The sequence below is a fragment of the Mustela lutreola genome, chromosome 4, assembly GCF_030435805.1.
Source record: "Mustela lutreola isolate mMusLut2 chromosome 4, mMusLut2.pri, whole genome shotgun sequence".
Classification (NCBI taxonomy): Eukaryota; Metazoa; Chordata; class Mammalia; order Carnivora; family Mustelidae; genus Mustela; species Mustela lutreola.
In genome coordinates, this window is record NC_081293.1 from 179372737 (window position 1) to 179400718 (window position 27982).

At 40.1% G+C, this 27982-nt stretch overlaps 1 protein-coding gene across 2 annotated transcripts in view; it reads left to right on the forward strand.

The window, feature by feature from the left end:
• Window positions 1-4837: 4837 nt before the first annotated feature.
• The window catches only part of CALU (calumenin), a 30787-nt gene continuing 7642 nt past the window's right edge, over window positions 4838-27982 (forward strand). Inside the window, exons 1-5 of one of the 2 annotated variants that reach the window (XM_059171802.1) lie at window positions 4838-4959; window positions 15609-15840; window positions 20963-21156; window positions 25223-25389; window positions 26212-26272. In XM_059171802.1, coding sequence (XP_059027785.1) covers window positions 15620-15840; window positions 20963-21156; window positions 25223-25389; window positions 26212-26272 — 643 coding nt within the window. In that variant the 5' untranslated portion in view covers window positions 4838-4959; window positions 15609-15619. Of the gene's footprint in view, window positions 4960-15608; window positions 15841-20962; window positions 21157-21229; window positions 21424-25222; window positions 25390-26211; window positions 26273-27982 lie in introns of both variants that reach the window. The other variant, XM_059171803.1, reaches the window with a different exon arrangement.

Genomic DNA, 27982 nt, shown 5'->3' on the forward strand with positions numbered 1-27982 from the left:
TTCTCAGTTTCCTTTGCTGATTCATTCTCATCAACACCTTCTACCATCTCCAAATCAAAACTCTTGGCTGCATATCACACATAAGCCAATTATTCCCAAATTTATATCTCTAGTCCAGAACACTGTGAACTCCACAGACACACATCCAATTGCCTACTTGACATTTCTATTTGAATATTTAATAGGCATCTTAACATGTCCAAAACTAACCTTTTAATATTATCCCTCAAGACTTGCTCCTTCCAAGGTCTTTTCTATCCTAGTCAATGGCAGCTCCATTTTTCTGCTTTCTCAAAACTCTGGGGTCATCTTTGACTCTCTCTTTCTCTCCACCCCATTTCCAACCCATTAGGAAATCCTCTTAGGCTACTTTCAGAAGAATATCTGCAGGATCACTTCTCACTGCTAACCACCTTGGACCAAGCCATCCTCATCATTGTCATCACCTGGATTGTTGCAAAAGCCTCCTAAATGGGTGGCTTGTTTCTAATCTCACCCCCTTCGGTCATATGTAACCCCTTTAAAATGTTAGATCATGTCACTTTTCCACTCAAAACCTTCCAATGTCTTCCCATCTGTATTAGTTAAGGTAATGTTAGCTCTGAAAGAGATAAATCCCAATATATCAGAGGTAGAAAATAACCCACAGAATTCATTTTTCACTCAGAAAAAGTCCAAAAAAGTTGTTCCTGTTCAGTGAGAGTTTTTACACAAGAACCTGGGCTCCTTCCGTCTTGTGATGGGCCATCTGTACTACATGATTTCTAGGGTTGCCACAAAAAAAGAGCTTGGAGAATGGCTTATAGCAGGTCTGTAAGACCAGTACTGGAAGTGGTAGACATCATTTCTGCTACTTTTTCCTTTGGCCAGAGCTCAGTTACCCAACCATACTGTAGTCCAGCCGTGTCCATAGTAGGAAATAGTCTGGTCAACAGCCAGTCTCTTCCATGTCCTAGTCATAGTCCTTCTCATAGTAGAGTGAAAGCCCAAAAGGCCGTACATGGTGTCCTTCTGCTCCTTGTCCACATCTCTGCTCCTTCCTCTCTGACCTCATTTTCTCAATTACCACAGTCCAGCCACACTGGCTTCCCACTGCTTCTTGAACACTGCCAAGCATGCTTCAGGTCAGGACCTTTGTTCTTGCTGTTCCCGCTTCCTGGAATGTTCTTCACCACCTTTGGATATTACATGTCTTCCTCTTTATAAACCTTCCCTGGCCACTCTTTAAAGATTGCAACACCATCCTGGATAGTCCCAGCTCTCACTTCTCTCCTTCCCTGCCTTATTTTATTCCTTGGTACCTAACATTACCTCCCATTCTCTCTGTTTTGCTTTTTTATCTGGACAGTTGGCTACATACCAGAATATCAGCATCATGAGAGAGTTCGGTCCATTTGTTCAGTGCTGTATCCCCAATGCCTAGAACAGTGCCTGGTACATGGGAAACAATCCATTTATTTGTGGAGTAAATGTTCAGGAGCACTGAAGAACATCATGCTTGAAGAACATCAGCCTTTTGCCATAAACAGTACCTCAGTACTTCTCTGAGAGACAGCAACTGGGACTCATGGGCTTTGGGGGCAGCTAAGGTGACATTTTTTTTTAAGATTTTTTTTATTTCTTCATGTAACAGAGAGAGAGATCACAAGCAGACAGAGAGGCAGACAGAGAGAGAGGGGGAAGCAGACTCCTTGCTGTGCAGAGAGCCGGATGTGGGGCTTGATCCCAGGACCCCGAGATCATGACCTGAGCTGAAGGCAGAGGATTAACCCACTGAGCCACCCAGGCGCCCCAAGGTGACATTTCTTATGTGTGTCACCCTTCAAGTCCTCTTCCTCCTCCACCTACTTTCTAAATCCTGGGCTCCCTGGAGGGTTAATGCACTTGTCTTTCCTCAGCTCACTCATTCTCATGGCTGGCTTGGCTGCCTCCTGGTCAATGATCCTTCTGAGTATCTCCTCCAGCCTAATAACTCTTTTTATTTTAATTTTTTTGAAGACTTTATTTATTGGAGAGAGAGAGAGAGAAAGAACGAACAAACAGGTTGAGGGACAGAGGGAGAGGGAGAAGCAAACTCTCTGCTGAGCAGGAAGCCCCATGCTGGGCTTGATCCCAGAATCCTGAGATCATAACCTGAGCTGAAGGCAGACACTTAACCGGCTGAGTCACCCAGAGGCCCCTATTAACTCTTCTAAGATATTCTGCCATTGTCTTAGGCTCTCCATGTCTTGAACTCATTTCTCTTTTCTTACACCCATTCTCCCAGTTTCCTATGATAATATAAATTTTTGAGTGTTCCTTCATTTCTTTCATGTAAGCAGTCACTAAGCTCAGGACTTATTTCCACTTTAAAAATTCCTCTTGTGGGCGCCTGGGTGGCTCAGTGGGTTAAGCCGCTGCCTTCGGCTCAGGTCATGATCTCAGGGTCCTGGGATCGAGTCCCGCATCAGGCTCTCTGCTCAGCAGGGAGCCTGCTTCCTCCTCTCTCTGCCTGCCTCTCTGCCTACTTGTGATCTCTCTCTGTCAAATAAATAAATAAAATCTTAAAAAAAAAAAAAAATTTAAAAAAAAAAATTCCTCTTGTATATAAGAGTTTTTTCCACTTTCCTTGCTCTGCCTTAGGCCAAGCTCTTACCCACAGGGAATCACAGGGGTGGAGGGTCCCATCGCTGGCAGAGTCCCACTGCCTTATCCAGCTTCCTCTAGGACACTTCCAAGATGGGTGGTTCTCCCATCGGACTGCAGTTCTTTGAGGGCTCGGACCATGTTCTATTCATTGTGGGTTTACCAGCACCTGCCACGGTGCTTGACTTCAAGGAGGCAATTTCTAAAGTGTTAAAAACACTTCCTGATGCAGTCTCTTCTATAGTTAATCCCTATTAGAAAGAACTCCTCCTAGAGAGAACACTTAGAATTTTCAATCTCATTCTACCTCCCACATAGGCACAAATTTAGAAACCTTCAAAAGATCCATAATTCCCTCTGCCTTCAGCTCAGGGTCCTCAGATTAAGACTTTATATTACTTAGAGAAACTTACATCTATGCTTTCTCTTCATGCCCCAACCCCACATTTTTTTTTTTTTTACCTCCTCCATCCCCTACCTGGCCTAAGAACTTACCCCCGAATCTGTCCCCCACCTTCTCTTGTTCCTCATTACTGCTGTTGCTAAATAGTTGCATTCAGGAATTCCTTAGTCCAGTCTGAGTCATAGCTTCTTAGGAAGACCTCTCGGATTACCAGCAAGGGTCACCGTCACTCTTTTGTCTGAATTGCCACAGCATTCGTTGTCAGTGTCTCCTTGGCACTTAAAAGTGGGTTAACTTGCTTTGTATTTAAAGCTTTCATCAGCATACTACTTGCTTCAATTGGATGTTAAAGCATGAGGCTTTATGTGCTAAGAACAGAGTAAGTTTATGTTCCATTTGTGTTGCAAACATAGTAGTCCTCATTCAATGTTTGAATTTCATGACATGAAATTGAATAAGTGAAAAATTTCCTGTATTCCTCTTAAATCAGGGACATGATGTGGGCCCTGCCCATTCAGTTCATGAAATTATTGAGCTTTTTTTTTTTTTTAAAGATTTTATATATTTATTTATTTGACAGGCAGAGATCACAAGTAGGCAGAGAGGCAGGCAGAGAGAGAAAGAAAGAGGAAGCAGGCCCCCACTGAGCAGAGAGTCAATGGGGGCGCTCGATCCTAGGACCCTGGAATCATGACCTGAGCCAAAGGCAGAGGCTTTAACTCACGGAGCCACCCAGACGCCCCAAATCATTGAGCTTTTGCTCTGAACTGGGCAGCAAGGTCAGAGCTGTAGATTAAAAAAATGAATAAAGCAGGGGCGCCTGGGTGGCTCAGTCAAGTGTCTGCCTTGGCTTAGGTCATGATCCCAGGGTCCTGGGATCCGGCCCCCCTCCAGCTGCCTACGCAGCAGTGAGTCTGTTTCTCTCTCTCCCTCTGCCCCTCTGCCTGCTTGGGCTCTCTCTCTCACACACAAATAAATAAAATATTATTTTAAAAAAAAAAAAAGATGAATAAGGCAGCTCTTTACCCTGGAGCTTAGCCTAGAGGAGGACATATCGATAAAAAGCTTTTCATAGCAAAATTTGGCAAAGTGTATTGAAGATACAAAGTGTTAGGAAGTCAAATAAAAGAGGAATTATGTCTAGCGGGGTCAAGAATGACTTCAAAAGCTAACCGGGACTTCTATTGGCATTCATTAGGCAGAAAATCAGAAAAACGTACTTAGTCCTGGCAGAGGAGATCACTTGATAAAGACAGATCAAATCAAATACAGATCAAAGAGATGTGAAAGGGCGGGTTGTTAGGAAACAACGAGAGGTGGTGGCCAGAGCAAAAGCCAAGTGGCAGGGACTGGTAGGAGATAAAGCTGAAAGTTACACTGGAGCCAACGAGTGAAGAGCCTCTCGTAGGCTACATCAGGGCGGTATCAATGACGGGAAATAAATTGGGATTGTTAATACAATTGGCGACTGATAGAGTCGAATTAATTCGGCCCGGCGTGCTTGTGGGCTTGAAGATAACTACAAGGCTAATCCAAAAAGCCGTGTGGAGGCCGAGTCACGCGCTGTGAACCGGGGCGTGGCCGCCAGACAGCAGCGCGCACACGCCACCCGGAGTAAGGGGCTGGGACCCGCCATCCCCACAGGGCCGGGAACCCGGGTTGGGCGGGAATCCGGTCCACGCACTCGGCGCGCTCGCGGGGACGTGGCGCTTTCCAGCCAATCCCGGTTACGCGACTGTAGAGCCAATGGATGTCCGGGAATGCTGCACGTCAGCGGCGGGTTCGTTGATGATTGGTCAGAAGGCTGCCGGCGAGGCGGATGGGAGCGGGGCGCGGAGCTGCTTCCGGTTGGGCGGTGCTTGCGCGCGTGAGCTGAGCCGGTGGGTGAGCAGCGGCCGCGGGACCGTGGGCTGTGGGCGCTACGAGGAAAGGTAGGTACAGCGGCCCTCGGTTCTTCTGCAGCCTCGTCCTTTATCGCTTTCTTTTTGTCCTCGGCCCTCGCTCGCGACGCGGCATAGGTCCCCTTCGTTCGGGGCCCTTGTTTCTGCTAGCGCGGGGTACGGGCCCTGAGCCTGCTTGCGACCCCGGGGCCCTCCGCGCGCCGTCTGAGTTGGAGGCCGCTGCTCGCCCTCCTGCGAGCGCTGGGAAGGGGCCTGGGTCTCGGGGAACTCCGGCTCCGGGTTTTGCGTTCTGGGGGGTACTGTTTTGTGCCTGGCTCGCCACGTCCGCGCCTGGGCCGCGTCTCTCACCGAGTCTCTCCTGTTTGCCTACAGAAGGGCGGAGAGCGGTGGGGTAGTGTTATTGTAACAGTTCTCTGCCACCTCCCACCAGCCGGCCTACCTGTGTCCTCCAGCGCTGCCCCAAGGCCACATCCCGAGAGGAGGGTGCGTCTGCCAGGAAAGTCGTGTTCGCTGACTTTGAGGGTGTAAAAACGGGGCGGGGGGAGGGGAGAAAGTCGGAAGACACTGTGTGATTAAAACAAACACAAAAAACTTTGATACAATTTTGGGGCGCCTGGGTGGCTCAGTGGGTTAAGCTGCTGCCTTCAGTTCAGGTCATGATCTCAGGGTCCTGGGATCGAGTCCCACATCGGGCTCTCTGCTCAGCAGGGAGCCTGCTTCCCTGTCTCTCTCTCTGCCTGCCTCTCTGTTTACTTGTGATCTCTCTCTGTCAAATAAATAAATAAAATCTTTAAAAAAAAAAAAAACTTTGATACAATTTTAAAGAAAAGCTGACTGCTTCGAGCTTCCATGTTTGGCTGCATACTTCTGTCAGCGACGGGAAATAATTTTTAAAGCTTTAGTAGGGAATTGTATTTTACCTTTTTTGTTGCTTTTAGCTGTGTAGATCTTAGTTCTCATTTTTGGCATGCTGTGTGGAGAAGTAAAGTTAATTTCCAACAGCTGCCCTGATTAAGAGCATTGTTAGGTGGTCGGTAGTTTTGAAAGCAGCTTTTGCACCGCGGCAAAAGTTTCCTACTAAAGTTGTAGGATCTCAATTCCTGATTGTATAGATTCCCAGAGTAATGTCTCTGAGAATTGAATTGCGATCACTTCCTGGTGGCATGTACCATAAAGTCAACGTTAATGAATTGGGAATAAGGTTGCTTCTAATACGGCTTAGTAGTTGCGAAGTAGAGGACGTGTCATCTCTGATAAATTTATTTTTTGCCTGAGAGTGGAATACACAAGACAAATACATGTCTGACCTCATCCCTTGAATTTAGTTAACCAGGTAACAATGGCCATCGCTGAAGAATTTAAGTATTATAGTGCAAACCTGTAAATTGTATTTGCGGGTAGAGGATGAGTTGCCTAGGCCTAATCTGAGTTTTACAGTGATTCAGGGGTCTCCAGTAGGATTTTTTTGGGGGGGGGGGGATTGCAATAGGAGGACCATGAACTGATAAAGGTGAATTGGGCATGCCTAAGTGGATGGTACTTGGTTGCAGCTTTGACATCAACTCCTATTGATAACTCTCAATATAATTGTTGGCTTTGTTCATTTAATGATGTGTCACATGATATGTATTTGTGGCATTTTCTATATGCTACACTAGTACAGGAGATAGGTAACTGATATTAACACAAATTTACTATAACGTGGGTATGTTGGGGTGTTAGAAGGACAGAGGTGTAGCCAGGGATAGCCACTGGAGATGGTAGGCTGTAACATCCTAGATCCTTTGTGAACTCTTAAATAAGGGTGTTGGTTGGTGTTGTAATTTATGTATTAGAGTTAAAACAGCTGAAATAACACTTTGCCTGTTGCTGCCTGATAGCCAGTTCCAGTAAGGGGAATTGGGGGTTGGAGAGCAGGCAGGAACTGCTTTGCTGCCAAGTACTGTCCAACTAATCCAGTAAAATATATTGGTATATAAAAAATGCAAGACATTGTATTAGGAACTGTAGAAAGATACTAATTTGTAATAGCTGAGAGTCCTGCCTTTTAAAAATGTAGTGTCTATAGGGGAGCTAAGGAGACAACTTAAAGTACCCTATGATCATTATTGTGGAGTGGTACAAACAAGTTTTATAAAAGTTGAAAGGAATGCGTACGGATTACTTCCAGATGGTAATTGTCGTAGATATGTCTTTTCATTTAGGACTTTAAAATTTATAGACATTTGGCACCAAAGGGAGTTTGAGCTAAAATAAATACCAAATTCTCAAGGACTTTTTGTGTGTTAAGCATGCACTGCAGCATTGCAACCAGAAAACAAAACTCCTATCTCTGCATTTTGCAAGGCATTCCTATGGCCATTAATTATGTGTTAAAGTTTCATCAGCCTCAAAGGAAACTTTTTTCTCCCAGAGTTTTTAGAACTTTTTTCTTAATGTTTTCACTCTGTAACGAGAAAATTTGAAAGTTTATACTGAGCTGCTTTGGTTATAAAACTAAGGAAACCTGAGTAATGGTTTGTCATTCTCAAAGCTCTTCTTTAGGCAAATTTTGCAGTTTTTGTATTCTCAGCTGTCATATAAATGTGTGTTCTCAGTACCACAAATAATTTAATTAGAATGTGTTCATGATCTGATGTAAATTTGCTTTGTCACTAGAGAAATATTGAACAAATGGTTTCTCATTATGACTTTTACCGGATCACAAAGGATGACATTATTCCTTGGATGTGATAATCCATTGTGGTGCTTGCACTAAAATTGTAAGTGAGGAATGTCAAATAAACAGATAGCTTTAATTTCTATATTTCATAACATTCATAACAGCCTTAGTACATTTACACTGCTGTTAGGCTATTCCCCCAACCCAAGATGATGTAGACACTTAGGGAGTGAGATCCTGTTTGTGCTTCATTATAGAGGATTGCCTTTTTTTTTTTTTTTTTTTTTTTTTTGCGCTGATTATCCAGCTCAGAGAACTGGAATTTTACTACCACACCCATTTCTCCCACTTGTTAACTTTGAGCAATGGGTCTTTGGTCAACCAAAATACCTGTGGGATCACTCAATGCTGATGTTCTTGAGAAGTTGTATTTAATCCAGACATCTGAATTTTCCTGGAACAATTTCAGTGTTCTGTGACCAATGACTGGGAACAAAGGGAGGGATATGGCAAGAATTTAGAGCTTTCAAGGAAATTTTTTTTTTTTTTAAAGATTTTATTTATTTATTTGACACAGAGAGATCACAAGTAGGCAGAGAGGCAGGCAGGCAGAGAGAGAGAGAGAGAGGAGGAAGCAGGCTCACTGCCGAGCAGAGAGCCCGATGTGGGACTCGATCCCAGGTCTCTGAGATCATGACCTGAGCTGAAGGCAGCGGCTTAACCCACTGAGCCACCCAGGCGCCCCTCAAGGAAATTTTTGAATGGATAAAATAAATTCATTCTTAAGGCTAGTCTTTGTTATTGAAAGAAATTTAGGCTTGTGCTGTTAATCTTTTCTCCTTATAAATTAACTGGAGCAGTCCATGAAAGTAACTGTGGAAGACCATTATTGGTGAGATATTTCAAAAGGATGATAGTTACGTGATATCTTTCCTGTTCTGTTTAATTTATGTCTCTAATATGGCATTATCTAATAGAAATATAGTACATGTCACATGAATATAGTTTCACCTGAAATTGTTAAACAGATTAAATTGATTTTAATAATTTAATCCAGTACATACAGAATGCCATTTTTCTTTGTAAAGTGTAACATTTGATCACAGCTTAATTTACACCAGCCACAGTTCAAGTGCTTAGCAGCTGCATGTGATTCATAGCTATTATCCTGAACACTACAGGTCTAGAGTTTTTTTCAAAGATTCTATTTATTTTATTTTAGAGAGAGCGCACATGCAGGATCCAGGGGAGGGACAGAGGGAGAGAGAGAAACAGACTTTCCAGTGAGCAGGGAGCCCAACATGGGGCTCAATTCCAGGACCCTGGGATCATGATCTGAGCAGAAGGCAGACACTTAAACGACTGAGCCACCCAAGCGCCCCTAAAATTTTTTTTTTTTTTTTTTTTTTGAGAAAAAAAATTAGATGTTACCCTTGGCGAAGGAGAGACAGAATTTTGGAAAGAGAAACTTAGAGGTCATTTGAGAAATAGGAGATGGGGAGATGCTTTTTCTACAGCCATTGATTTACCTTCTAGATCACATGATAAAAGTTCATGCAACTAAGTATTTCTGTTTTCCTGATATCCTGTTTTCCATTGATGTGTAGCTGTGATGAAGAGGGAAGGAGAAAGAGAAGGGCCATTTAGTCTTCCATCATTTGGTTTCAGTTTGAAAAGATAGAGATGCTTCAGAAATAACTGCACTAACATGGTTCTCAAATACCTTGTGTGAAAAGTTGTTTTATACTGTTCTCACATCTTCCCATATAAAATAACCTTTGTCTTGGGGGATATCCTTTGTTTCTACTTGAAAATTTTTATGTACTGTATGGATTTAGATAAATCTAGTATAGTCTTTTTTTTTTTTAAGTGTCTATAGTCATAGAACAAGAGGCCTGTGCGAAAGTTTCTGATAGTCAGGAGTCGGTATACTATATGTGGGTACAAAGAGTGTATATTTTTTAGAAGTTATTCATTTATTTATTTTTAGAAGTTATTTAAAACGCAGGGTTTTTCATTTTCCACTGCAGAGAGATGAAATTAGGACCATTGGCTTTGTCCATCACGCAGTCCTTGTGACCTTTTTAAGTAGGTTCATCAGTGGTAGATGGAAAGCTAGATTTCCGGGGATGTCTGGGTGGCTCAGTCGGTTAAGCGGTTGACTTGATCCTCGGATCAAGTCCCTCATCAGGCTCCTTGCTTGGTGGGGAGTCTGCTTCTCCCTCTGCCTCCTCTGCCTGTTCTGCCTGTAGCTAGCTCTCCCTACTTCTGCTCTGTCTCTCTCTCTCTCTCTCTCTTTTCTCTCTGACAAATAAATAAAATCTTAAAAAAAAAAAAAAGATTTCAGGGTGGCAGTAGATAGTGCGGGCTTTCTGCTCGGCGGGGAGCCTGCTTCCTCCTCTCTCTCTGCCTGCCTCTCTGCCTACTTGTGATCTTTGTCTGTTAAATAAATAAAATCTTAAAAAAAAAAAAAGAATAGGGAAAGGAGCCTTTAGAGGCATGGGATTGGAAGGTTAATGGAAAGAGAAAGGGAAAGGGATGGATAGATGATAAAGTAGAAGCTCTTGGGCTCAGGTTATGATCTCAGGGTCCTGGGATGGAGTCCCGCATAGGGCTTTCTGCTCAGCAGGGGGCCTGCTTCCCTTCCCCTCTCTCTGCCTGCCTCTCTGCCTACTTGTGATCTCTCTCTGTCAAATAAATAAATAAAATCTTTAAAAAATAAAAAAGCAGAAGCTCTTTTACTCTTGAATTCTCTTATCCTTGTTATCAAGATGTTAAGCTTCAAACTTAAATGTAGTTTTGCCTCTAAATCAGCGAGCTACTGTTAATTTCTGTATGTTACATGTATCAGAACTTTGTACAGTATCTTTTCCAGCCTTGGTAATGGGCTTTGGCATTTATTCCTATTGTAACATTTGGGGTTTGCAGGGGTTGTCATGGAATTATGCAAGAATTGTTAGGGCATTTTATTCTGAGGATGTAAATAATTATATATAAAATTTTCCTAAATGTGAAGTTTCCTTATTAATAGGCATAAAGAAAGTCTTCTGTTGCAGTGACTTGATTTTACTTGATTTTTTAAACCGCTAACATACAGATACTGTTTGGATGTATCACAAAATAGATATTTATTGTGGAAAATAACAGAGTTCTTTCTTGTCCTTAAAGAGTTTTATTGGTCTAGAGAATTGTTTGTAGTTCGAGATGGAAGTTTTATTTTGCCCTAAAATAAAGGCATACTCATTTTGGCATTTAAGAGAGCCATTAAATCTTTTAATTTTCTTCTGTTCGCTGATTTGATTGATCATTTGATTTATTGAAGGGCAAGCTAAAGAGTTATTCTAGAGCAGCATGTTTTACTTTAAAAAGTTTATGTCTTAAGGGGCGCCTGGGTGGCTCAGTGGGTTAAGCCTCTGCCTTCAGCTCAGGTCATGATCTCAGGGTCGTGGGATTGACCCCTGCATCAGGCTCTCTGCTCAGCAGAGAGCCAGCTTCTCCCCCCCTTTCTCACTGCCTGCCTCTCCACCTACTTGTAATCTCTCTCTCTCTCTCTGTTAAATTTAAAAAAAAAAATCTTAAAGAAAAATAAAGTTTATATCTTAGGAATAGATATGTGAGGGTCCCTGGGTGACTCAGTTGGTTAAGCGACTGCCTTTGGCTCAGGTCATGATCCTGAAGTCCCGGGATCGAGTCCCACACCGGGCTCCCTGCTAGGCAGAGAGTCTGCTTCTCCCTCTGACCTTTCTCCACTCATGCTCTCTCTCTCTCTCTCATTCTCTTTCTGTCTCAAATAAATAAAATCTTGGGGGCGGGGAGTAAAGATTTTATTTATTTGACAGACGGAGATCACAAGTAGGCAGAGAGGCAGGCTGGGGGGGGGGGATGCAGGCTCCCTGCTGAGCAGAGAGCCCGATGTGGGGCTCGATCCCAGGACACTGGGATCATGACCTGAGCTGAAGGCAGAGGCTTTAACCCACTGAGCGACCCAGGCGCCCCCAAGGTATGTGATTTTTCTTCAGTCTCGTTTTTTAGTCTGGAGAAATAGCTTGAAAATGTTTTCTTTGCAACTAGTATTGAAAAGAGTTTTAATAATATTTAAAAAGTAATATACAGAGGTGGTACACAGTATGTATTCATTTACCAAATATAGACAACAGAGTACAATATTAAAGTCCACTCCACACAAGCCTCACCACCCCACCCATCTCTTCTCCCTTGAAACTGGGGGTTACAGCCCTTTTCATATAGATGTTTATTCTTCCACGCCAATTTTGCACATGTCTTCTATTTTATACAAATAAAAACAACCTCAGAGGTTGTTTGGTTTCTCTTTTTACATAAATTTTAACATTGTTTTGCAAATTGCTCTTTTGTTCGCTTAACATGTCTTCATGAATTCTCCATTGCAGCGTAAATAGATCCACCTTCTACCTTCCTGTAGTTTCCCATAATATAGATTTAATATGTATTTACTAGTTCTCTGGTTTAGTTTGTTTTCCTTTTCTTTTTTATCATTATAAACGTTCATTATGGAATATATTTGTGCAAGTGTCTTGTATACATATTTGGGCGTTTTGATGGGATAGCATGAAACAGAATACTGATAAAGTTTCAGAAGCATAGCTGAGTTCTGACATTGGTGTGAACAGCTTAAGAAAAGTCCCACCTTCTTCCCATTTCCCTAGCAGTCTCATGGTCATTGTTTCTTACGGGTTTTCGTCAGTCTTACCAACCATCCAGTAAGAGTATTTTTTTGAGAATGGGCATCCCAGGAGTGACTGCTTCCTGTCATCTCCTTAGAGGTGTTTGTGTTTGACTTACTCATGCTGTCCTATTTACATAGAATATTTTCTACAGTCTGTTGATGACTCCTCTGCCATTTCAGGACCTTCTCCCCCTTCCCCACTACACTGCTTTCCCAGGTATGGAGTACAGTGTCCTTATGTGCTTTGCAGCCTGAAAGTTATTCATGGAAGCCTCAGGTTGTGCTTTTGTATAATCATCTCTCTAGGTTGTGTTGGGATTAAACCTATTTCTCTGTTTGCTTTCTTCCAACTTTTAAGGAATATTAATGTAACATGCTCACCATTAGTTGTTGTAAGCATTTCTTTAGTTTACTGAATCCAAAGGACTCTATAAATCCAAGGTAATGCAATGTAACTTCCTTTACTATTTGTGGATTACAAGAAAAACATACACTGAAATATGTCTAATCTGTTGGCATACTTAATTTCTTTATCCCCTGGAACAATTCATTCTAGCTCCCAGTACTTTCAGGCAGGATCAGATATATGGAGTTTATTCATATTAAGTATATTTTCAGGTCAGATTTTTTTTTCCAAGCTTTTTCTTACTTATTTGTCAAGAGAGAGAGCACAAGCAGAAATGGAGCCTGACCTGAGCCAAAGGTAGGCACTTAACAAACTGAGTTACCCAGGCACCCCTAAGAGAAATAATTCTTTTTTTTTTTTTTTTTTTTAATATTTATTTATTTGAAAGAGAGAAAGTGAGACAGAGCATGAGCAAGGAGAAGGTCAGAGAGAGAAGCAACACCCCGTGGAGCTGAGAGCCCGATGCGGGACTCAATCCCAGGACTCCAGGATCATGACCTGAGCCGAAGGCAGTCGTCCAACCAACTGAGCCACCCAGGCGTCCCGAGAAATAATTCTTAATCAGGAAGAAACAAGATAGGGTGTTTGTATGATTGTGGCTTTATTATTATTTTTTTAAGATTTTATTTATTTGAGAGAGAAGGAGAACATGAGCAGGGGGAGGGACAGAGAGAGAGGGACAAACAGACTCCATGTTGAGCGGGGAGCCCAATGCAGGACTCCGTCCCAGAACCCTGGGATGCTTAACTGACTGAGCCACCCTGGCATCCCTCAGGTCAAATTTCTTAAGATATTACTTTGGCTATTTGAGAGGTTAGTTAAAATAGTGGTTCACAGCCTGGCTGCCTTTTAAAAATATTAATAGGGGTGGGACTTAGTGATCATATTTTCTTAAAAGTCTTTGGGTAATTCTAGGGTACATTTTAGATTCAGAACCACTAAGTTAGAAGTTCTGCTGAAAGAATTTTCACGTTTTTAAAAATATTCACATATAAATTGTGAGCCCTTGGACTAGATGATTCCATTAGTGACATCCCTAGGGAAGTAGAAATCTGGCTAGCATAATCTTCAAATTAGGGTAAAGTAATTAATGCATTTACCTTTCATGTGATGCAGTGGTCCTCTGAGCCATTTACTAGTTTCCTAGGGCTGCTGTAACAAATTAGCACAAACTGGGTGGCTTAAAAGGTCAGATGCTTATTATTCTCTCATAGTTCTAGAGGCTAGAAGTTAGAAATCAAGGTGTTGGCTGAGCCATGCTCTGTCTGAAGGCCCTTGGGGAAGATCCTTCCTTCCCTCTTCCTAGCCTCTGGGGTTGCCAGGAATCCTTGACATTCCTTGACTTGCGGATGCATCATTCTAATCCGCCATTCATAAAAGGTCAGGTGCTTTTTATTGGCATTCTTTTCTCTGTGTGACTGTCTAAATTTCCCTCCTTTTATAAGGGTATCAGTCATTGGATTAGAGCCCACCCTGTAATCCAAAATGACCTCAGTTTAACTTAATTACATCTGCAAAGATCCTGGTTTTTTTTTTAAGATTTTATTTATCTGATAATTAAGATATTATTTATTTGACAGAGCACAAGCAGGGGGAGCAAGAGAGGGAGAAGCAGGCTCCCACTGAGTAGGGAGCCCAATATGGGACTCGATTCCAGAACCCTGGGATCATGACCTGAGCCAAAGGCAGACGCTTGACGACTGAGCCACCCAGATGCCCCTAAGGTCACATTCATGCGTACTGGCCCGTTAGGACTTCAGGATATATATATATCTTTTGGGGGGACACAAACCCACAAACAAGCCTCATGCCTAATAACTACCTGCCTATCCAGTAAGGGAGCCATTGGTTACAAGTGGAAATGAGTAAGAGATTTTCTGAATTTACAAAAACTGACTCCCTGCGGGGGGGAAGGCATTCAGAATCCATGTTCTACTGGTGAAAGATTAGTTAAAATATGAAAGTTGGGGAAATCTTTGCTCTTTATTTTTAATTTGATAGTTTTTTTCTCTAAGACCTACTGTCTATAGACAATACTGTGGGGCATCTGTAAAGTATGCTAAACAAGTTACTATTCTGCACCCTCTCTGCGATTTTTTGGTCAGTATTTTTTGGTAAAGTGTCCAAGCCTTGTGCTTGTTCATTAGACTCAGCTGTGACTGCCAATATTCTGAAGGTATGGAGTAGGACCTGGGGTCTGTCTGTGCTTTGAACAGTACTCCAAGCATCCTCATGCCGGGGAAAGTCGGGGAAACACAGTATAAGGAATGCCGAAGCAGTGCTCTCCGTCACATTTGAATGGTTTGATCTCTGAAGGTGGTTTGAAGTTGACCATGGATATGGGAGACAACTTGTTGCTATATATAGGACAAAGAATCTGCTCAAATAGTTTGTGGTTCCTGATCTAATTATCACTATTACCACCTGAGAAACATTTACAACTTCAGGTGCATGCATTCAACTTCAGAAATTCTAATTGAATGGGGGAATTTTTTTAAAGCTTCTTAGGTGATCCTAATAACCAGCCAGTTTTAAAGACCAGATCCCTGATATAGTACACAAAGTAAAGTTTTTTGTAGTCAGTAGGTCTGAATTTAAATAAAGTTGGTCTTTTCGCTTTTAGGAGTAAGAACTTGGGCAAGAAGATTAATGTGTTTTAAAAGGGAGCCTACTTACAGGGTGGATATTTTAACTGATTCTTTGTCAGCTTCCAATCATGTGAAGGAAACTGGTGAAAATTCCTCACCATAATATTAGAAAGTGATAGTCTACCATTCTTATTTTTTGGATTAAGTAATAATATTTGGGATAATATCAGATTAATAAGTGGATATGAGCTTTTAATTTCTTATTTGATTATAGAGCACACTGTTTCCTGAATTAACTAACCTTTGTTTTTCTTTAAGATCTAATTATCATGGACCTGCGACAGTTTCTTATGTGCCTGTCCCTGTGCACAGCCTTTGCCTTGAGCAAGCCCACAGAAAAAAAGGACCGTGTACACCATGAGCCTCAGCTCAGCGACAAAGTTCATAATGATGCTCAGAGTTTTGATTATGACCATGATGCCTTCCTGGGTGCCGAAGAAGCGAAGACCTTTGATCAGCTGACACCTGAAGAGAGCAAGGAAAGGCTTGGGTAAGGCACCAGCTCTCAGGGGGCTAAAGTAATTACATTTCATTACAAATCGGCTCATTCTTTTTTTTTCTTCTGGCTTGGCCACCCAGTAGGACTGTTTTGAACTACATTTTCTGAAAGCTAACCACAGAATTGCTACCACAAAAATTTAATTAATTGCTTGCTTTCATAAATATCTCCACTAACAGTTTTACCTCATTCTACAAAGCAAAGTCATTTTTCTTAAAAGTACCAAATGCTACCACACCCAAATTGAAATGCATCTTATTTCCAAAGGAACATTACATGGGGGGCCTCTTATCCCTGATAGTTTTAATTTTTAAAAATGATCTGTGACCTATTGATTGTTCCTCAAGCCAAGCCTTTGAGTGGAAAATAAACTGCAAATGAGACCCCTGGGCTAATTTCTATAGTTTGTGATTTCTGAGAATATCCTTCACCCTCTTTGTTTTCATTCTCAGATATTTGCTTAATTAAAAACAAGAGCCTTTTAGAAGATTATAATAAGTAACAGTCTTTTTTTTTTTTTTTAAGATTTTATTTATTTATTTGACAGAGAGAGAGAGATCACAAGTAGACAGAGAGGCAGGCAGAGAGAGAGAAAGAGGGAAGCAGGCTCCCTGCTGAGCAAAGAGCCTGATGCGGGACTCGATCTCAGGACCCTGAGATCATGACCTGAGCCGAAGGCAGTGACCCAACCCACTGAGCCACCCAGGCACCCCAATAAAGTAACAGTCTTAATGTTGAGTGTGAGTTGCCTTTTTTTTTTTTTTTAAGATTTTATTTATTTGAAAGAGAGAGAGTGAGAGAGAGTGAGCATGAGCAGGGGGAAAGGGAGAAGCAGACTCCCCTGCTGAGCAGGGAGCCTGACTTGGGGCTTGATCCCAGAACTCTAGGATCATGACCCGAGCCAAAGGCAGTCACTCAAGCAACTGAACCACCTAGGTGCCCCTGTGTTGCTGTTTTAATAACAGGTGGGCCATAGTTGGGTTCTGTGGCTCTCAGCAGGCGTCTTTTAACCTAGTGAGTTGATTTGGTGGAATCCCAATTGATTATTTCTGAGGATCTAAGAATGTCTTTTTTTTTTTTTCTTTTGGCTCGTCCAAACCCTTCCTTTTCGAGGAAATGCGTTATTAGTGAACATTTTCTCCTTAATGAGCACCATTGGTGTAACTTTCTGAACTATATTTAAGAGATTTGTTTGGAAAGTTGTATTATGTAAGAATTTCCAAAAGTATTTTGCCATCCTGGATAGGACTGTGAGTAGAAGATGTTATAGAGGGACACCTGGATGACCCAGTTGGTTGAGTGTCTGCCTTCGGCTCAGGTCGTGATCCCAGGGTCCTAGGATCGAGTCCCACATCGGGCTCCCTACTCAGCATGGAGCCTGTTTCTCCCTCTGCCTGCCGCTCACGCTGCTTGTACTTTCTCTCTCGCCAAATAAATAAATGTTTTTTTAAAAAATAAATGAAACAACAAATAAATGTTTGTTTGTTTGTTTGTTTTTAAAAAGACATAACAGTTTGTTTTGGGTGATACTTCAGAATAAATTTATTTTATCCTTTTATTGGATTATCTGCAAACTAAAGGATACACTATTTTATTCTTAAACACTGACAGAAATACTCAAAAGATTTTTGCTATGTAGAATGAGAAACTACAAACATTTGAAAATAGGAAAAACAAATACATTAAGGAGTCGGTCTTCTGTTAGGTTGCTTTTCTAACTAAGAGACCATGCTCACTTTTAATTTTAATTTTATAACTCTGCTAACATTTGGGCTAAAAATACGGATGCATGAGGGTATCCTCAGTCTTCATGTCTTACCTATACTAATGTGCATGTCTAACCCACATTTGGGTCTGCACATGGCTATTCACAGAATTACTCTTAAATAATGAAAGGCATTTAGCCTTTGTGTCAGTCAGTATGTTCTGGCTGTATGTAGGTAGTGGAGCTCTGCTAGCAGTTTTCAGTGGAGAGAATGTTCCTTTTTGTCACTAGTAAATAGCAAAATGTCAGCACATGAGCAGACTCTATATTTGATTAGAATAAGATGGTTAAGACAATGCTTTTCATAAAATGTATGAGTGAATAGTATTTGCTTCTAAATTTTGGAGATAATGAGAAATAATGTTTATTGGAAGTAAGGATTCCAGATGAACTTTTTTTTTTTTTTTTTTTTTTTTAAACCTGTTCATTGTGGCATTTCTAAACATTGTTTTGTTAGGTAACTACACACCAGAGGTGGGGACAACAGATTCCCCACCCCCCAGCTGCCTGCTTCCACCTGTGTAGAAGGCAGGTGATTAGGAGAGATGATCATTGTTAACATATATAGTTGTGGAAATTCACCATTATTTTTAAATCTTCAGTAATATTTAAAAACATTTTGTTTAATAGAGTTTCCCCTTTTTCTTAAGAATGTTGACAGATAGAATATTTTTCCTTATGTGTGTATTCTCCTTCTGCCATCCAAAGGAGTCTTAAGTGTACTTAATTTTCATTTATGCGTCCTTCAAATGAGGTTTATTTGTTTTGAGGTGGTGGCCCTTAATACTCAAAAGTTTTCATCCTTGGCATATTTGCTTCAGAAATGAACTAGAGCAGTTCCTCATCCTTCTTTAGATCACAGGCCAGGCCCTTTAAGAGTCTAAGGAAAGCAAAGGAGTACCTCAGAAAAGTACACATATGAATATATATAAAATTTTGCATGCTAAAAATTTCGGGAATATTATGCATCTTCCTGGAGCTTACTTACTTGGGTTCATTAAAACAAAACAAAAAACCCAAAGGATTTGCTTTTTGATTCTTGAAATGTAGAGGCATGTATTACTTCTTAGAAATAACATGAGGTCCACTAAGTACATTATGTCTATCCTGAAATAAATGCTTATTTGGTGGCATCATAACTACATCTGTAGGTTCCTTCAGTGTCACAGGAGAAAAACTCCATTAGCTTTTATAAATTTGCACAGGTTTTAAAAGATCAGAGTTTAGAGCTTAGTGCCTAAAATAGGATATCCTCACTTATACTGTACTTTTACAGCTGCCTACAGGCTTGATGGCCAGCAAGATAAGAATGGCGTGCATATATATATATATACATATATATTTATATTTATGTATTTAAGATTTTACTTATTTATTTGAGAGAGTAAGAGAGAGCATGATAGGGGAGAAGGTCAGAGAGAGAAGCAGACTCCCCGTGGAGCTGGGAGCCCGATGCAGGACTCAATCCCGACTCCAGGATCATGACCTGAGCCAAAGGCAGTGGCCAACCAACTGAGCCACCCAGGCGCCTGGCTTTTATATTTTTAAATGGTTATTAAAATATAGAGATATGTGATGAACCATATGTGGCTGACAAAATAAGAAACATTTACTATCTACCCCTTTCCAGAAAAAGTTTGCCAACCTCTGGGTTAAAGCATTTGAGATACGTCTGTGGGAAGAGAGTGGAGTTCAGCCAGCTTTGTTAACAGACGCCCATCTTGAGCAGTCATATGCCTCTTTATCTGAATGAACCTTCTCTTTAGGCCATTTATAATAGTTTAAAATTTTCATTTGAGAATGGGAGGCATTCTGATACCTTACCCTTTTCTTAATGGTACAGTGGCGCTATTGGTAGTCAGTAATACCATTTGGATATAAACTGAATTCATTTGTAGATAATGCAGAGGTGTATAGTGTACTGGTATAACTTAATGTGTTAATACTTTTTTAAACTCTCCAGGGTTGAAGTTGGGAAAAAAATTTTTTTTTTTTTTTGTCTTGTGCCTAAGAGAGAGTTTCTTACTACTTTACCTTTTCTATTAACATTTTAGAGCAAAAGCTAGATTACACATTCCCTGAAGAAAAATTACAGAGTTTAAGGACTAGATGGTGAAGGCTAACAACATACCAATATCAAGATGAATCTTTTTTCATAGTGTCAGTAGTACTCTGTGATTTTAATCATTTTCCAGTATTCATGAAATGAATGCAGAGTGGGAAAAGACATTATTTGCTACCAAGTGACAGTCTTTTTCAATCCTGCAAATAGTAGAGCATAGGAGTATGCCAAGATTTCACATCTCTTGGATGTTTTGAAGTTCCCATTCCAAACTGGGCCACTTAATTGGGTGACACTACATAGGTTGTCTGCGCCTCTATAAATGAGTGGTTGCATCCTTAGAGGCTTATATGTCATGCACACATTTCAAAATTCTTAATTAAACTTGAGATGGCAAGCCTGGAAGAAAAGCTCATGAAGGGTGAAGTATATTGATTCTTTAGCTTTGTAGTTTTGCTTTATCATCTGTATCCTCACCCTCTCAGCTTATTAACATTCTCCTAAGCTCGTGTATTTTGGGGCAGACTTTCTTATCACATCGTTTCCTCAGAGTTCTCTGTCTTTGTGGTTATATGTGAAAATTCAACATAATGTATAATTAGCTGCTAGTTGTTTTTTAGAATAAACATACATCAGTCCTTCTGTCTTTGTGTAACTTTGTGGACTTTTTTCCCCTCTGTTTTGGGTGTGTGTGTGTGTTGGGTTTTTGGCTTCTGTTTTTAAATCTTAACTTGAAGTGATCCCAGAACTATCTTTGCATCTTTATATTTTTAACAAAAGTGTTAACCTTTTTTTAAAAAGCAACTGGATTTTTTAAAGTCTGGTTTAAATTTTTGAATTTTTAGAAAACCATATCAGTGGTTGTGATTATTTATCAAGAAGTTGAGATTCTTCTAAAAGCAGTAAAGAAAAACATCAAGATTTGCATGTTTTTTGATGCAAAGAATGGATAATGCAGATAGGAATGGATAGTCACTCCTGAGTTCTGACTGTTGGCTGACAGTAACCTACCCCTAAAGGGATGAGACTGGGTTTGCTTTTGGATATAAGTGCACCAGCCGTGGACTGTGCTTGCCTTATCTGGAGAGCTCATTTCAGACCAGTGACAGGTCACTTAAGAGAAATACTTGCAGTTGCCTGTCTGGAAGGTTTTTTTGGAGACTTTTTTTAATGTCCATGCTTTAGCCCTGGCCAACACCTCTGGTTACAGCACACACCTGGCTTAAGTCTAGAGGGAGCCTTGTGTCCTTTTAACCTCTTGCTGGATTTCTCTGCATTTTCTACAGAAAGATTGTAAGTAAAATAGATGGCGACAAGGACGGGTTTGTCACTGTGGATGAACTCAAAGACTGGATTAAATTTGCACAAAAGCGCTGGATATACGAGGATGTAGAGCGACAGTGGAAGGGGCATGACCTCAATGAGGACGGCCTCGTTTCCTGGGAGGAGTATAAAAATGCCACCTACGGCTACGTTTTAGGTAGGTCCCTGCTATCTGGGGGAAAAAGCCTTATGGAGCTGGCACCTTGAAACGTAACTGTTTTGTCTTGTAGAATGATTGTAGATAAAATAGACGTGGATAAAGATGGGTTTGTGACGGAGGGGGAGCTGAAATCCTGGATTAAGCACGCCCAGAAGAAATACATATATGACAATGTTGAAAACCAATGGCACGAGTTTGATATGAATCAAGACGGCTTAATCTCCTGGGATGAGTACAGAAACGTGACTTATGGCACTTACCTGGGTAAGGGGCAAGATGTCAGCCTGATAGAGACCATGGTCTTGAGTCAAAGAAACAAATGGGTCACACAGTGAAGGAAAGTGCTTATTTTAAATAGTCCAATGCTGAACTGATTTCCCTTTATCTTATTAACTTTCAATGTGTATATTAAGTATTTTATTTAATTTTGGTTTTCTAAGGTCTGGCATCTTCTATATCTTTAGCATTCCAGATAATATTATTTTACCAAATTTTCTTTTTGTGATCCCTCAGAGACCATTGCTGGAGTAGATCTCGTCTAAAAGGCTGCATTGTTTCAATAATGCAAAAGCAAGAGACTGAGATGTCTCTTGACATAGTCACACTAAAGTATTGGACCTGATGGGTATTATATGCAACTGATAAATCACTAATTTCTACCCCTGAAAGTAATAATACTCTATATATTAATAAATTGAATTTTAAAAAATAATATATAAATATATATTTTAATATATAATATATCATATATAAATAATATGTAAATATAAATACTTTTTTTTAAAGTATTGGACCTGAAATTCAAACCAAATTAGATTCCTTTGTAACTCATGGGAATAGAAAAATGACTGTCTTTCCTTAATAAAATAAATATCAAATATAATAGCTTCCCCTTGATAAAATTTAACTCCTTTATTTTAGTATGTCTGCCAACCAAAGTTTAGAAATGAAAATTTCCCATTTGTTTTCTCTGGCACATGAGTTTATCAGCTTGCTACGCAAATGCTTCAAGGCAAATAAATGTGACTTTGATTGCTTTCTGTTTATTTGGTAGCTTATGTGCTTGGGCCACCTGTTCGTAATTTTCTTTTTCTTATTACATTTGCCTGTTGCTGAATGCTAGGTGGCAATCTTACTGAGTTGATGACTTAGGATGTTTTTTTAGTGAGATTCCTGTACTTGGTTACAATTTGAGATGGGAATGTATAAATGTTACTTCTTGCATTTTTATCCTGGAAGTTAGGCAAATTTGTGGGTTAAAGCAGGCATTCTCCACCACTGATTAACAAGCAGTGAGTGTATAATAAGTCTGTTTCCCCCACTGGATAGCCAGCTGTCTGTGTTAGTTACAGGACTGCATGCATTTCTAGTGAAGAAACTTTTATTTCTGTGTTGGGTTTGTTCTCATTCCTAAGACTAAAGTGGCAATCTCTCTTCATGCTTGACACTTAGCCAAGAACCAAACATACCTTTCACCCAATTAAGAACATGTATATTAAAAGTCAGTGCAGATGGAGAGGCACCCCGTGCTTCTTGCTTTCTGGCTGAAAGCCAACACCCTCCTGAGTTATTTGGACTTATAAAAATAGAGTGAAGGGTAGGCTATTGGTGATCTAAACAAAATGGTGTGTTAATAAATCTCCATTCAGACCTACGTAGGCACTCACTTGCTATCCAGAATGAATCTTAAACTCTTTGTATGATTATGTGCGTAGAAATCTGCTGAGAGCTCTGTTGTGGATAGGTCAAATGATTCAATGTAATGGGTATTTCTACTGAGACTGCGTATGCTGAAGCACTTGCTAGAGAAGCTGTATCTTTATAAGACATCTTTCCCTCAAGGCATGTAGATGGTTCGTGCTGAGGTAATGAGGCGATTTACAGAAGTGCTGAGGGGCTTTTTGTGAGTATATTCTTGATTCAGTTTTTGAGTTCAGGCATAAATCATCGTAGCTTTTAACTAAAATCTGTCTTAATGAATCTGCTTTCCACAAAAGGAAGGTTAACTCTGTCTCTGCCACAATTAAAAATTTAAAAATACCGAGATCCATTCTGGCTGTACCAAAACTAGATCAAGAGCCTGCCCCAAATGATACTGGCTGGATAGCACAGAAAACGTACTTAGGATAGATCTGGCACTCCAAGCAATGACAGCAAACACAGGAGTTTAGTTATTAAAAGTCAAGTTTTTATCTTCCTTCTTCATCCTTCTGTATATGCATGATTGCAGTCACCATGTTTTACCCTAAGCAGAGAAGAGGGCTCTTTGTTAAGAATCTAGTCTTAATGTATAAGTTGTCTTCTATTACCTTTTTTATTTAAGGTTTTGTTTATTTGACAGGGAGAGACTGCAGGGGGGAGTGGGAGAGAAGCAGGCTTCTCGATGAGCAGGGAGCCCGATGTAGGGCTTGATCCCAGGACGCTAGGGTCAGACACCCAGGCATCTCTTCTATTCTTATTTTTGTTACGTAGTTAGTACTGAAACTTCATTTGTTTAGAAGAGATGACTTAGTATCTTTAAAGAGTTGTATATTTTCCTTTAATTCTCCATCTTCAACCTGTTACAGTTTTGACTATCACAGATACTCATGATTCAATAAGCCATCTTACTGAATTTTGACACTTGACAAAGAATGAAGCTTCAAACTGCCCAACTCTCAAAGTATAGCAGTAGTTTGTTTTTGTTTTCTAAACTGTGCGTAATGTATGGAAAGATTGAACGACAGTATCAGCAATCAGCAGTGTGATGTTAATTGTTAAAGGGGTCCTGTGGGTCTTTTTATAAAACTAGTGTTATATCTTTTTTTATTTGATCAGTATGTTGTAGGAAAGATTGGTTCTTAGGTTTAATGTGATGTCTTTTACATTTCATAATGTCTTCACATGTTTCCTTTTGGTCCACACAGCAGATTGAAAGGGGTTTTTTGCTTGTTTGTTTTGTTTTTCCTACAGATAACTCCTTCCTAACATTTTTTTTAGCTTAAACTGAGTTTCATTCTTCTAGATTCTTATAGAGTCTAAATAACTACTGCTTCTGTAGTTCAGCAAACAGATGTTTAGGTCCAGCTTCAATTTGGTTGTAATCTAATGTTTATTTTTTGTTATGGCTTTATTGAGGTATAATTGACAAATAATACACTGCACATAATTAAAATGTACAATTGATGAATTTTGTCATAGGTATATACCAATGGACCCATCACTACAATCAAGATAAATGAATATAGCCATCACCCAAAAAGTTTCTTCGTGTCCCTTTATAGTTCTCCCTATCCCTGGGTAACCCCTGACCTATTTTCTATAACTCTGGATTAGTTTTGCATTCTATAATCTTACAGAAATGCGGGGGGGGGGGGTGTTGGCAAGCAGTACTTACAACTCATGGTAGATCTCTGAGTTGGCTGAAAAAACTAAAGTGTGACCTTCAGAGGATAATATTCTGTTGATTTGAATCAAAGTGGTCTTAATATGAGATAGGAGGTCTTTGATATCTAGCTTCTCAGTGGGAGCCTAATGTTCAATAAAAATAGCAATAGCTAACACTTACTCAGAGCCAACTATAAGCTAGGCACTATTCTGAGCACTTAGATCTTTTCGCTCACGCACACCTCCTAATAGTCCTGAGCAGCAGGCACTGCTGTTATCATTTTACAGATGAGTAGATTGAAGCACACTTTAGTTACTTGCCCACAGTCACACAGCTAGAAGATGGTAGTTTAGGATTGAAACTGAAATAGTATGACTTTAGAACCACTGTCTCTCAGATATAACCAGAAAGCTTGAACCTTCTAGTAACCTTAACACCAAAAGTAGCAAAGTGTCACATAGTAGGTTACATAGCCAAGGAGCCAGGGTTCCATTGGAATGGCAAACATTTACATTCAATTTGCACCTGACTTTGACTACCAAAACTGAATGCTTTCATACTGTTACAATTTTACCTGTGTAGTCGGGTTATTTCTTCATTGCTTGATTTATCTTTCTTGTAAATTGATTCCTCAGTCCACACATTTTCATGTTTTGTGGCAGTCTTATGATTTGACCTAAACGTTTTGTTTTCTAGATGATCCAGACCCTGATGATGGATTTAACTATAAACAGATGATGGTTAGAGATGAGCGGAGATTTAAAATGGCAGATAAGGATGGAGACCTCATTGCCACAAAGGAGGAATTCACAGCTTTCCTGCACCCTGAGGAGTATGACTACATGAAAGATATAGTAGTACAGGTTGGTGGAGAGTAGTGATTCTCAAAGGAAACCCAGTTCTTCTTTTTGTTGCTTATACTGTTTTTCTCTTTATTCTTTACTCTGTATCTGAAAGAATGACTTGCATTTATTTTTAAGCAAGCTCTAAGCCCCAGTGTCAGGCTTGAACTCACCACCCTGAGATCAAGAATCACATGCAGTACTGACTGAGTCAGCCAGTGCCCCAAGAAAATCCTGGGGTTTTTTGTTTGTTTGTTTTTTAATTAACACATAATGTATTATTAGCCCCAGGAGTACAGGTCTGTGAATCGCCAGGTTTACACACTTCATAGCACATACCTTCCTGAATGTCCATAACCCCACCACCCTCTCTCTACCCCCTACCCCCAGCAACCAAATATCCTGTTTTTAAAAATGTCCCATAACCAGTGATCAGACACTAATAACAGTAATATTGAAGAATTCTCACAGAAGGCAGTTACCAATAAAACAAACTACAGACTTTATAGTTTTATAAACATAAAATATAGACTATAGTTATAGACATACTGGTCACATCTCCTGTTAGAATGACTTCAGCATGACTCGGGCTATTCCACATCATCATGGGCTTAGTGGGATAGTCATTTTTAAACGGTACCAGTGTTTCCCAAGAAGATTCATAGTTATTTTGGGTTGAAGCATAAAAAATAAGTGATGTTTTACCATTTTTTAGCTGGGAAATGGCAGTTTCCTGTGGTCTAACCATACCCACACATAAACATATATGTTTATGCTTTAATGAATGATAAGTTATTGCCTAAATCTCATCCAGATACTTATTTTGTCTCCTCTTCTGTCTAGGAAACAATGGAGGATATAGATAAGAATGCTGATGGTTTCATAGATCTTGAAGAGTATATTGGTAAGTCTGTTTTTACTGTTTTTCCTAGGAGAAGCTGAGAAGCTCTGTGGAAGTGCGTTAGTGCATAGAAATAATTTATCCCATGGGTCAACCCTTAGCGTGTCATTAAGGCCAGATGAGCATGAGGAATAATGGGTTGTGATAAAGCATCTGAAGCAGCACTGTCCAGTCAAAATGTAAATGTGAGGCACATACGTATTTTTACTTTTTTAATAGCCACGTCAAGTTTCTTTAAAACATTATTTTCAATAATATATTTTATTTAACCTAATATTCGAAAATACTATACTTTCTATGTGTTACCAATATAAAGTTAGGATTTTTTTTTATTCTGTGTTCAAAAGCATATTTTATACTTGCAGCACATTTCAGTTCAGACCAGCCACATTTCAAGTTCATGATAACCCCGTGTGGCCAGCGGCTACCATATTGGATAGCAGTGATACAGTGCATCCCAGATGCCTATGTAATTGACAGTAAAGAGTTGCAGGGAGCCTAGGCTGGCATTAGGAAACCCAAGAGAGGAAGATAGGGAATAGAATAAAAGAGGTTGGTGGGGTGCCTGGGTGGCTCAGCGGGTTGGGCCTTTGCATTTGGCTTGGGTTGTGATTTTGGGGTCCTGGGATTGAGTCCTGCATCGGGCTCTCTGCTCAGCAGGGAGCCTGCTTCTTCCTCTCTCTCTCTCTCTCTCTCTCTTTGCCTACTTGTGATCTCTCTCTGTCAAATAAATAAATAAAATCTTAAAACGATCCGTGAGTAAATAAATGACCACGAGTTGCTGATTTCTCTTAGATCCTTTCTTTGTTCCTTTTCATGATTTTCTGTTGTGTTTTCTGTCTAGGTCTTCTGTCTCCTTTATTTTCAAACATGTCCTTTGAATTAAACAAGTTATTTCTTTTCTCAGATTTTTACCTAATTACACTTGCTATTTATATATAAGGTTATTTACTTAAATTACTCCCTGAATATTTACCCTTCTTTTCTTCAAAGACTCACTGATGTGTTTTGAGTTTTTTAGAAAAGAGAGATGAGCAGTAGAAGATAGATTTTTTTTTTTTTTTTTTTTAAACACCAAAATGGTTATTTTTAATGGAGTTCATCAGCACAGCGGAAATAAATGTCTGGGTGCACTTACTGAGCCTGTTTCAAAGTTGAGTATTTCGGCCTTTAAATATTTAATTATTTTATCTTTCGTTCTTGTCTTTTGCCATTTTATCACCATTGCTAAAACTGAGGAACTCATTTGACCCTCCAGAGGAGAGGAATTAAGGTTTATAACTGTTAAGTACCATCATTTATCAAGCACTGAGGTCAAAGAAGGAGATAGATACTTCTTTCTACATCTCTATCATACAGGTCCAAGGGCAGAGGAATTGTATTTTGAAACTATTAAAACTATCAACTGTGTGTATGTATTTTGTTACTTTCTTTTGTAAATGATCAACTAATGTAAACATTTACACTGAGGATGCAGGGCTTTGTGAACCTGAAAGTCTCCCCCGCAGTGTCTCCCGGTTTCTGGGGATTGTGCTAGTTTCTACCCTGTTGAGGAAAGAGATCATAAACCAGACGGTCATTGTCTCTCATATTTAGCATTAATAAGTCGTCCCTGGAGTTACGCTGTTGAGTATTTTTAGTCTTTAAATTTGTTATAGAGGCACCTGGGTGGCTCAGTTGGTTAGGCGTCTGCCTTTGGCTTGGGTTGTGATC